The 12,341-nt window shown below is 36.9% G+C and overlaps 1 protein-coding gene across 1 annotated transcript in view; it reads left to right on the plus strand.

The window, feature by feature from the left end:
• The window catches only part of NAALADL2 (N-acetylated alpha-linked acidic dipeptidase like 2), a 489,848-nt gene extending 477,736 nt beyond the window's left edge, over positions 1-12,112 (plus strand). The window contains exon 15 of the mRNA XM_074878173.1: positions 11,017-12,112. Within this exon, the coding sequence (XP_074734274.1) occupies positions 11,017-11,215 (199 nt within the window). The 3' untranslated portion in view covers positions 11,216-12,112. The remainder of the gene's footprint in view (positions 1-11,016) is intronic.
• The last annotated feature ends 229 nt before the right edge of the window (positions 12,113-12,341 follow it).

A 12,341-nucleotide genomic window follows, 5' to 3' on the forward strand; every position in this document is an offset into this window, starting at 1 on the left:
TTCTGTATACTTTCTTGTAATGTTTGAGACAGTTTTGACTGGCCTGAACCAAGCACATGGAATAGTTTTTTTTCTGCATTGTATTAGGAGGAGCAGAGAGTGATTTGATATGGTGCTGATGATCCTTAGTGTGGGAAATACAGCAACAATTCATGTTGCACTGGCAGTAGTAGATAATGTTCTGTCTCTGTATTACCTGCCATGTGCAATTTGTAAATACAATACTAGAATGATGCTGGGGGAGAGGGAAGGAATTGTGTACTGGTTTTAGAATTGCGTACCTCGGATTTTGCCATTCAGTCAGAACAAATGAATTTTTGCCTTACTGCATAGCAGTGATTTTCCATCTGACTTTTCACCCTAATATCTTGTATCTTTCAAAATTTGCATCTTTTTCTTCTATAATTGTTCTATGTCTTATAAATGGATTTATGATTAGTGGTATTACTTGTTTCACTTTCTAATCCTTCACTGGTGTTTCTTGGCTCTGCAGTTCTTGTTCAGCTCCCTTCTCTCTGATACACTTTTGTTCGACTGTAATTTTTATACCGAAAATGTCTTCCCATTTCTTTGACCTTCTTCCTTCAAACTCTGCAATGTTTGTGCAGTCTGATTGTAGTCTGTGCAAGTATAAATTAGAGGTGATGAACTCAAATATTCAGGACAGAAGAAGGGACACACAGTTCAGTAAGACTTGCTTCACTGTAGCTCACTTCATGAACTACTAATGCCAAAAAAACACAGGAAATATTCCAAGGATGGTTTTATGTTCTTCCCAAGATTGTGGGAAGGAGAAAAGAAGTTTCATGACATGGGTGAACAGTGACAACTATGCACTGTTAGAAGATCTGAGATGCTGTACAGTGCTTGGTAAATATTTAGTTAGTGGTTACTTGGAAGATGATTCTTCTCCCAGTCTTTGGTAGCAGACATTGAATGAAAGGATTAGGTTCTTGGTTTATATGCTTCTCTAAGTAGATGTCATGTGTCAGGCAACTAGGATTTATAAAAGTGATGGCAATCATAAATCGGTATCCAGAGTTTTTACAGCATACTCAAAAGTGGGTTTTATCACAAAACTGAATAGACTGAGTCATCTCTGCAGGTCCCCCCTGATTAAAAAAATAATTCCTAAGAATATAACTGCAATACCTAACAACCAGGTTATTTTTCCTAATTCTAAAGCCAGAGACAAATCAGTTAGTTAATGGCATGACAAACAATGATGTGAATTTGACTAGGTTGGTGCAAAGTAAGAAATATTTCTAATCAAATCCCAAAACACTAGATTCTAATAGCACTTACATAGCTATCACTATTTTTAAAAAAATTCAATAGCATGTTTGGCACACTAATTTCAGTTTAAAATCATAATTTGACTCAAATTCATGCATCCAAGTCACTAGCAGAATCTGGAGTAACAACCTTGGTGGACTGAAAGTATTTTATTCATTATATTCCTTTTAAACATTTTACCCAACTGTTATGTGGGGGTATAGCACTGGTGGGAGGAAAAAAGGAACTTACTTCTCTCTTGAGCAGCTACCAGAAGCCAGACATAATTAGGATCACTTCCTATTCACAAAATGGAATTTGAGGGACTGGGAAGAAGGTAGTCATGAATCTTTTCATTCAGTGGATCAATATAACATACTATTGAAATTAAGTTGCAACTCTGAATAGCACAGGGAAGCTTTTCCCAGGCTGCTTTTTGCCACCAGTGCAGCTCCCCAGAACAGGCATAGTTAGGAAAGTGTAGGAACTGTTTAATTCATGAGGGACCTGTAGGAACACTATTCTAGCAGCAGGATCGTTCTCTGTGCACTGGGCAACTTTGGGAAGGGTTCTGACCTAGTCCTACCAGTCCCTCTGGGGGTGATTGAATGGTGCTGCAGTTACTCATTCTGTGGCCAAGTAGATAGAATTTCATCCGCTGGGATATTGACTCTTCAACGTTCATCCATGTGTGGAGCAGCACATTTAGCCTAGCATACATCAGAAGCAATTACTAGTTTGATAATGTTCTTACAAATTCCTGCTATGGTTATTATTTTTCTCATGACTGATAATCATCCTGAATTACGCCCTTTCTTAATACTGAGAAGATGCAATAAAGTGAGTGCAACTCATGCTCAAAACACCTGATCCATCTGAGTGGCAATTCAAATGGTTTCTCCTTTGGAATCACCAGTACATGTAATGACCATGAAGTAATGACTGTATTTGTTGTCCTGTAAATTTTTACTATTTAAAGAGCATTTGCTGCATAAATACTACGGAATTAGCCATCTGCAGAGATGTAATTATGGTTGACTTTAAAGCTTATTTAAACAGTGAACATGAAAATCTTTTCATTACACCTGCAAAAGCAGAAAAACCACTGTAATTAGGGATTATGTCATGGCTGGAAACCAGCTTTCTCACTTCCCTGATATGAATGGTAAACCTGGGTGTACATACCTTAATTTATTTTTCCTGTATGTACTTCTCATTAATTTCCTTCCATCCTTTTTAACTAGATTGATTTGTATGCTTACAGAGTTTTGTCTGTGGTATGCATCAGACCTGTTACGGTTTGGATACTGTAAATATTATGTATATTGTAATTTAACACAGCATTGGTGGTCCTGAAGACAAGACTTCATCCAGGGAATACAATTCCTCATGGTTTCCATGAATGCGCATGGTCTTGGCCTTGCAAAGAACCTGGTGGGTTTTTTTAATAATTAACATTTATTTGTATATGTGACCTTATTAGATGGTTTAGCCCATTTCACAGCAGTTGTCTGCTAACTGTAAAAACCCTTTCACAGAGGCTATTCAGGGAGCTCAGTGCAGAGCTATCATGCCAACACCTAGCAAGTCTTCCGACTGGGATACAGTTTCCATTCAGTTTCCCTTGCTGGCAGATCTTGCTCATGTCTGTGCTTATGGCACTAAATAGGCTAAGAATATTTAGTTACAGAGGAAAATAGCCTACAATCTCAGAAAATTATACAAAGTATTCAATTTTGAATTTATTGAATAAGACAGAAAATTAATATTTTATACATTATTTCATTTTTCTTATAAACATTAGGATTGATAACGTTTTTTAGATCCAAGAAATTTATGGTTCCACATTTTTGGTCATGACAGATAAGAACCATTCATGTATGTTTGAAATACTATCCAAGAACGTTTCTCAAATATAGTACAAAAATAAGTGGAATTAATTGGAAAAATAGTTAGTATGTAATACTCCCCCCGCTAACGTATTACCCAGGCAATAGGGCTTAGAAATTTGGTGGTGAGATCATTAACAGGAAAATTACCTTAACTGGGGATTTTAAAAAGTGTTAATTTTGTGCGTGTGCTTGCCATTGAAGGTAATAAAATTATAACTTTAGGCATTTCTATAAAGAACATATTATGACATCATTAATTTTTTGTCCATAGTTAACTCTTGTGCTAATGACCTTTCTGATTTTGGCTATGATGATAATGGTCTCACGTCTCATGGTATGGAGTTACTTAAGATGATAAACCTCGTCAGGATCAGAACTGGAGATCAAGGTCAAGCCAGTTTACTGCATCAAACACTGGCCACTGCTGGCTGCTTTGTTTAGAAATGGTATTCCTCCTTAGGAATCGGATGTTTTACATGATTTCTAAATAAAAATCCCTCTGAAGCCTTCAGAACATCAGCTGTGAGCCATTTGGAAATAATTTTATTAATTCACTTCCCTCAAGTCCTTCAAACTAGTAGCACATCTGCTTTGAATTTGAGTATTTCAGACTGAGACATCCTTAAAAGAAAAATCGTTTCCTCCAAATTATTCAGCATAAGCATATGTTTCTTTCATTTGAAAAATAAGTGTAGCATAAATCAATCAAAGAACAACATCCCTACATTTGTTACCAACAGCTATATTATTTGAAATTTAACAGTGTACTTCATTCCAGTTGCTGCCAGGAAATAACATTTTAAAATACAGTTATATTAATTTTGTTTAATGCATCATCACTCTTAAGTATAGATGCAAGTCCTTGTTCTAAGAAATTATAAAAAAAGGATTTTCAAGGAATTTTTACATTTCTGTGGAGTATGTATCAGTCTCATCAGCTGCATATAGGGTTTGAAAGCTCTATGGCAAAGAGTCTGATAGTGAGTTTTGTGGCTTCTTCGGGAATTTCTAGATAAAGTTGCTTAATTAATTTCTATAAAATCCTAGAGAAAATCATGCCTAATTACTTAGAGGACTGCTCTTTAGCAACGATAAATAATCGCTTGCAACTTCTGAAGAACAAATGCATCTAATTTTTATTTTTCTTTCCACTTCTGTTCTGTGAAGTCATTCTGTACTGTTGAAGCTGCAGAACTGATTCCTCCTACTTACTGATCTTATTTACTCCAAAGTAAGAAAGAAATAAGTTTCCTAAACTCACTAGTTTTTCAACAGGGGAAAAACTCTGAATGCAAGGTAATGCTGATGTTCAGCCTTTGCAAACAGGTATTTTATTGAAGCCTGATTTTACTCAAACTCAGTCTCTAAAGTAGTCAGACTTCTTAGCTCAATTATTCTTATTTGAGGCTGTTCCAGAACATCAGTCCTCTTATGATTAGCAACTTGCATCAAGCTTCCAGCTTCCATTTGTTCGTGATTATTTTATATTATACTGGAAGCTGTTTTGCTATCATAAGCCACAAAAATACAAAAAAATTACAGGAAGAAATGAAGTAATTATTGTTTATTAAATGGAAGTGGAAAAGTTTAGCTACAGATTGTCATAGATACAGTGGTCCCCTTTGAAATCTTTTCCAAGCTGTCACAGAACACTGTCCTATTATCAGAAAATCAAGATTAACATTCAGTTAGCTTTATTTTATGTCAGTCTTTTCTGTTGACAGTAATTATTCAACTATCAAAAGAATAATTTCCATTTTTCAGAACAGAAGTGAAAGTGAATGTTTTCTGTGAATGTTGAGTTTTGGGCAGCTTGATTTCTTTAATAGATTGTTCACTTTCTCTTTAGGATTCTGAATGCTCCTATGTGCAAATTGGATTCTAGTAGATGAATCTGTAACGATGACCACAATAGGTTTAAAGGTGGGAAGATCTGTAGGAGAGGTTAGGATGGGTGTTTATGGAGTCAAGTCTGATAGGGTCCCCTGTTTAGGTGAAGATGGTCGGGGGTGATGAGGGCTAGCTGCTCCCTTACAATGGGGAGCCAAGCATATGCCATGGCCAGCTGGGCAGTGGCCACTCCAATCAGGCCTGTGGTGCCCAAGCAATGCAAGTGGGAGAGGCCTGGGAGCGGCGGGTAAGGATGGTCAGGGCCAGTGAGATGTATTAGTGCACTCAAGGCCTTGACAAAGATCTAAGGGTGGCAAGGTGCACCTGCACCAACCTGAAATTTATTCTAGAGTTAGGATCAGGCTTTAATGATAATTCAGTAAGAGGTTAGTGTGTTTTACGACAATGCGTTCATTAGCTTTTAAAAAGTACTGTAATCAAAGATAACTGTAGGGAAATAAAAGATAATGTATCTTGTAACCAGCCATCATTCCAGTTTGGCATCTCCTTTTTCCTTTGTTTATTTGGCAGGCAATCAAGCCAAACCAAGCCTCAAGACACTTCACAGAGCTGCCAAAAGCAGGATTTATTTTTTTAACAAGCCCTATTCTAAATTGGCCTCTCAGAAATGAATTCAAACCTGGAATAATTATCTCCTTGTAGTCCCATGTCCCAACAGGATTTTGTTAAATGCAGACTTACCATAACCTCCATTTGCCATAATTGACTCAATTAGAGGTGTCCTAACTCCTGTCTCTTATGCAAGATAAATTTCTATGTGGCAGGGACAGAATTTATGTGGTTTACCACTGTCACATGACAATGCCTTTGAAATGCCTTTCAGTTAGTTACAATTTATTTAGATTTGATATCTAGATTACATGTAGCTTATCAACTACTGATACCATGCAAATACATATCTTTCCAGCAGACACTCACCTTTGAGTGTACATGATTTAAATATATCAGCTTCTGTAATTTATACCAGTAGAACAATTTGCAGTCCTGTAAACTAGAGCACTAAGTGAAGGCAGTTGATGGCTCTTAAAAAAGGATAGGTTGTGTAGCAAACAAAAGTTAGGAAAACATATTACAAAAAAAGGATCCTTAGATGTGACTTGTTGAGTTTGTGGGGACTTAAGACAGTGAGGGATTAGCTGACATTGACAGCTAAGTTGCCCTGAGGTTGGCTGCCATAGCCCTGTCTTCCCTGGTCACATGCATGTTGCTCAGTCACACGGTCCCAGAGCCAGTGACTTCCACCATTCAATCCAGCAAGAAATGAGCAGTGTAGAAAAACATTTTTCCTCAGGATCAGCTATAATAAAAAGTAATGACAGTTCAGCGGTGCATAAATTTTGTCCTAACAAAAGTTAGCCTTACATGGCTAGCAGCTATAATTTTATAATTATAAACCTTCTGCCACAATAGTTATGTGAAATAAAATAGGTAAGATAAAATAACTGTATCTGGGTGTCAAAAAAGTTTAAAAAATAAAAAAAAGGGAAAGGAGAAGCACACTTAGAGATCAAGACAATAAGGGACCCGGAGGAAGAAGGGAAGCTTTCTGTACCTTCACCATAAAATTTTCTGAGGTACAAACTAGTATAAATCAGCTCATGCAGTTTCCAGGGAAGAAGAATTTGTAATGTTTTTATGTCCTACAATAAATAAACACCCTATGGAACTGGCAGTCCCAACATGTAAATATTATGATTATTAGAGTGCATTTATTTATTTTCCAAGTTAATAATATTTTATGTTTTACAAACATGAATGAAAACAAACTCCTACATGTAAGAAAAGTGCATTCAAAACTGAACATTATCAAGAGAAAGGGAAATGGAAAGAATCCTGTTCTGCTCTGTTTTTTTTTTTTTCTTGGAGAGTACAAGAAAAAACAATTCAGCGATTTATGTGAGGATGCTGAAGCGTCTCTAGTCACAGCACATTGTGTTATAACTGGAACAGACAGAGGTTGCCCATAGCATTTATCTGTAAGCAATTCTAATGGGATTCCACAGAGAGAACCTGAACTCCTTTCATGTGGGACTGTATACTTGCCATCATGTCCTAATGATTTAATAATTACTTTTCAAAATCTCAAATGTAAGCTCTTAGATAGGAGGCTATTTGTAAGTACCTGAATAATTCAGCTTGTGTTGTACATTACCTACACACAAACTTTTCTTGTAAGCTAAAAAATCCTTTTTCATGACAAGAATAATGTAGTAATCTAGTTTAATCTTGTACTGTCCAGTTGTTCTAATACAAGCTCCAAAATAGTTTGAAGCTGTGTTAAAGTCAATCTATATTTTAGTGTGATCTGTCATTCAAGAGTTTGTCAAATTCGTTTTGGTCTGGTGGGGGTTACATTACATCCATATCCCTGATAATGTAAAACAGCATTTAACTCTAATGGCATTATTTCAGCCAATAATGCTTATGTTCCTAGGCCTGCAAAGGGCTCATAAAAGTGGTAGAAGAGGTTCTTTTAGAATTCATTTTTATAGTTTCTTCGCTTTAGTTTGCTAAGGCTGATTCTTTTGTTTGAAGCCATTTTACCTCTCTCAGTGGTACTGCCTGAAGTTATTAATCAGGTTTCCCACTTCGGTGTTACACTTTTCAGGTCACTGTGATGTGTCATTGAAACAAGCCCATTAAGATGAATGATGTGTGTAGCAATTTCATTAGTGTCATCAATAATGTATCACTCTTTTCTGTTTAGGAGTCTCTTTTTGTTTTGTGTGGGTCAGGCTGACTGTGTGAATTATATTTATAAGATCAAAATAGTTAAAGATGAAGGTATATACTTAAGCAATTAGGCCAGAGGCTGGAATTGTTGTTTTAGAGGCGTAGGCTACAAAACCAATTTGTATTAAGGAATGTTTAAGTAATTGAATTTCACAGAGTAAATTAAAGTCTCTTGGTATCATTATGCATGTTGTGGTCAAATAGTGATATCTTGGGCCAATGAAATGGCTGAGTTTTATTTTTCAGTCCATGTGTAATCTTTAATGAAAACACTTTTCTGATTTGTAAAGGCTTGCAAGTAATAAACTGGACTGACCATTTTTTTCATTTGATGAAGCTTGGACAGAGATAAGTAAAATTGTATAAATTGACTCTCATGAACATGCATAAAGAGAGAAATCATTTTATGCAACAAAGGGGTGGCATGGCTTGCCAAGCAAAGATAAGTAATTGGAAAATATTAGATCCTGGTGAGAATTCCTAGCAGAAAATCTGAAAAAACGAGTGCCGTATAATGTTATTTACTATTATTTGCATACATAAAAATAAAAAATCGGTTTTGTCATACTATTCAATCAGCTATGCTGAAGTCATATTACTATTGCAAAAGTTACAATATTCTTTTAAATTATGACAACAGACTGTTTGTCTCTTATCAAACAACTAAGCATTTCTCAGTAGATGCTGGTTTCTACCATAGTCAGGTGGGATGGGCTAGGAATACTTGTCTTTTACAGATCACCTGCCTGTGGATTTATTGTGGAATCACCTGTGATGCCAAAACCACAGCAATAGAGTTAAACTCTATTAACGTTCTTGTGTGTCAAGGTAAATCATCTTTTTAGCCTGTATGCCTTGTTTAGAGCACGTTTGAAGATGGGATAGGAGATCTGTTCCTATTCTCCACAAACATTTTCTCAGCAGTCCCCAAATGTTCCAGTCTTCAGGTCATCCTCTCTTTAGAGTATGATTTCAGGCAGTCTGTTAGCATTGCTCTGCTGATTGTTATTGTCTTACAATATTTTTATTAGTTGACATTAGCCCCAATAAAGGAATAGCGAGATCCTAATATAGATCAAGACGCCAATGTTGTAGGCATTTGGAGCAGAATTCAAACTCTCCCAGCCACCAGCAACCAGACAGGACATGCCTCCTGAGAGTAGAAAGTAATGTGATTATCTCTGGCATTGCCCCTGCTGTTCCAAGGGCTTTGAGGGGTTGTGAACAGGCTTCTGTCTCCCTGTGAACTATGGGAACTTGTAGAGGAGAGTTCTTCAGAAGCCTGGTTCTACTCGCACTGATCTCAGCAGGAGTCCCTGAATTGATTTCAGAGGGAGCAAAATCAATCCCTGCTTTGAAAACTACAGTATTTCCCATAGCACAGCCTATCGTTAAAAACCAACCAACCAAGAATTTATCTGGTTCTCAACATACACAGTTTTCATTTACTATATCAGAGAGACACTTTAGGGACAGTCACCTTTGAGTGTAAGCTGCGTCAGTCTCAGGGAATGGTAGCATCAGCTCAGAACTGAGAAAGCAGGCAGTTGTCCTCTGGCTGCCACAGTGCAGACTGAAGAAGTTACTGCCACAGCTGCTTGTCACTATCTTCTTGATGGAGGTTTCTGTCCTCACTGAGCTGTTCCTGCAAGTGCTTCTAACCTGTTTCAGTCTAAATGATCTGTGTCAGTGATGACCTACTATTTAAACTATGTAAGCTACCTTTCTACTGCAGTGTTGGATTCAAACCATTTCTCTCCTCAGTTTAAAACTACTATGTATTGCATTGCAGAACACTTGAAATGGCTAGATGTATTGCTGTCGGGATAAAAAGTTTACCATTTCTATTGCACGTTGCTGGGTTTGGATGTAAACCCAATACAGGAAGGTAAAAACGTAAAGACTGAAAACCTGTGTTATGGGGATAGGAGTTATTTCATATCGTTGAAAAAACACTGCCCCTCATTCAAAGCATTTTTTCAAACTGGAAAACATGGCAGAAGATTGTGGCTGTTCAGTGGTGTCATTTATTGGGCTACTTCGATACCATTCTCCCTTGTAGACTGGCAATTAGATGATTCATATAATAATAAGATACACTTTTGTGGTCATCTGTCATGTAAGTACTGGGCAGCTTTATTACTAATTTAGAGTTGCCATTGGGCCTTTTCTGTCATGCAGTTAGGTTACTAATGGAGTATCTAAGTTGTCCTGCTTTCTTGTTGGTTTCATTCTGTGAAACAACTTCTCCCCTGTCCTGAACACCTTCCTTGTATTTAAGGGTAAGGTACTGCACCAGATCACATATAGCTTTCCTGTTTCAAATTTCACTCACTTCTGTTTACAATCAAAGGAGCTCCTGGGTGGAGATTTCTGGTATTAACATGCTCTTCTACTTAGGATAATGATTACACCTGGTTTTAGATAACATTTATAGCGTGCTTCAAAGAGTCTCATTGAAATCACTGACTAGCTTTGAATTCTGAGCCTTCAACACCTCATACAGATAACATTTCCAAGGGATTAGACATTACCTTTGCATGTGGTTTTATACAAGCCATTAAAAAGTCTTGCAGATACTATAGGAAAACACACAGATTTTGTTTCATAAGGGTTTAGGTTCCATTTATTTCCTTCCTCAAGTATGTGACATTAAAGATGGGTTGTTCTTGTTCTGATGCCACAAAGGATTATTGATGAAATAAAGGCTCTGCTGAAAACAATGAGAGTTTTACCACTGACTTCAATGCAGCTAGAATTTCACCTCTGAAGTGTGAAATAAATAACAGGAGCAGATAAGAGAAAAAAAAATTCTGTGCCTAGAGTCCTCAGTAATAACCAAATTTTTTTTTTTAGAGGGGAATAAATGGAATCCAGCTGAGACACAAAATAGTTTGTGAGGGGTGTAATTGGTCTAGACTCATGATTTTGAATAAAATCTTGAATGGTCAAAGAGGAATGTGAGATTTCTTTGGAGGACTTAGTGAATGTTTCAATGTATGTACACCTAGATCAATGAACAGAGGCAGTCTTCAAAGCCATAATAAATATGCAGTTGTCTTTCAGTTTGCCATGGGTCAGCTTTACTGTGCATAATATGTATGAATCATCTGTAAAGTGTGGCTGATACTTGCAGGGTTTCTTGATGATTTCTGATGAATTGTTTTGAGTAAAAAGTTTACCATTCTCCATTGTTCTCTTTTAGAAATATTCTTTACAGACTAGATGAAAGGACACGACAGTTTTCAGTACTGCTAGAGGCACTGGAGCACTGCAAACTACATCAGTCAAATGAGACCATTCAAGCAGCCTTGTCAGAGGTGCTGAACAGCATCAATTCAGCTCAGGTTTACTTCAAAGCAGGACTAGATGTGTTTGAGACTACCTTAGCTGGAAAGAAATGAGAGGATTCTCTGCATTCTAAGACGTTTGTTTACAACTTGCTACACAAAAGTTCGACTTGGACCAGAATTTCTCTGAGGATGAAACCTTTCTCAAGTTTTCTTTCAGTTGGCGCTTAAAGGTACCGCAATGCGTGTTTTTATGAATATAAAACAGTCTTTTGCACTGTTCACAGTATATCTCAAATGTCTGTTTCTGAATGTATAAAATGTAATGAGAGGGATTAACACATAAGATAGGATTTTTGGAAGGACATCTGCTGTATTTTTATATGTAAAATATATTTTTATGACTTAAGAGCTCAATCTTGCAAAGTACTGAGCATGTCCTGCAATATGCTGAAGATCTGGTTCTAAAACACCCCAGATGTATACCCAGGTGAGCTTTCCATGCCTATTCTGTTCAGAAAAATGTGACTTAAGTATACTCTTGTGTTTCTTCCTCAGCAAACTCATCTTCCTTATTCTTTTTAGAGTAAGTAGTTGAAGTATGTGGCATTTTCTTGGGTATCCAGCACGGGAGTTAAACAGGAAATGCACAAAACACCCTTACCAGTGCAATCCAACATCTTTTTTCTTCTGTGGAACAATAAATACCTCAATTCTGAGAATACAGATAAACTTTAATTACCCCATTTCTGTATGAAAAAGAATTGTTTTCTCTAGTTATTCTTGGAGAGAAAATTTTTGTGATGATTTCAAATGATTTGAAAAGTTTGAATCAGTAGTTACACTTTGAATCTTTATGTTAAATAAGAGAACTTCCTAGTCTTATAAGGCCACGGGACTTAGAAGCTTATACATTACCAAAAGAGCCCCCAAATGAAAACAAGACCTCAAAGTTCTAGGAATATTTTTGGGATTCCACCACTTGGCCACACCACCCACTATTGCAGGCCAGATCGGTCTTTCAGCAGTGCCTGGCATATAGGACCTGGATTGTTGTCAAAAAAGCACAGGGAAAATATAAATTCATTCCCTAGAACCAGGAATTCACCTCTGAAGGCAGAAGCTGATGAAGCATATTGCAGGGCTAAAACTTGAGTTTTGTGTTGGTGGAAGCCCTGTACAAAGGCTGTAATCACACTGTTACCTTGCTGGCCTGAAGTAATCTGTGAATGAAGGGATC

Source organism: Strix uralensis, chromosome 9 (genome assembly GCF_047716275.1).
Source record: "Strix uralensis isolate ZFMK-TIS-50842 chromosome 9, bStrUra1, whole genome shotgun sequence".
Classification (NCBI taxonomy): Eukaryota; Metazoa; Chordata; class Aves; order Strigiformes; family Strigidae; genus Strix; species Strix uralensis.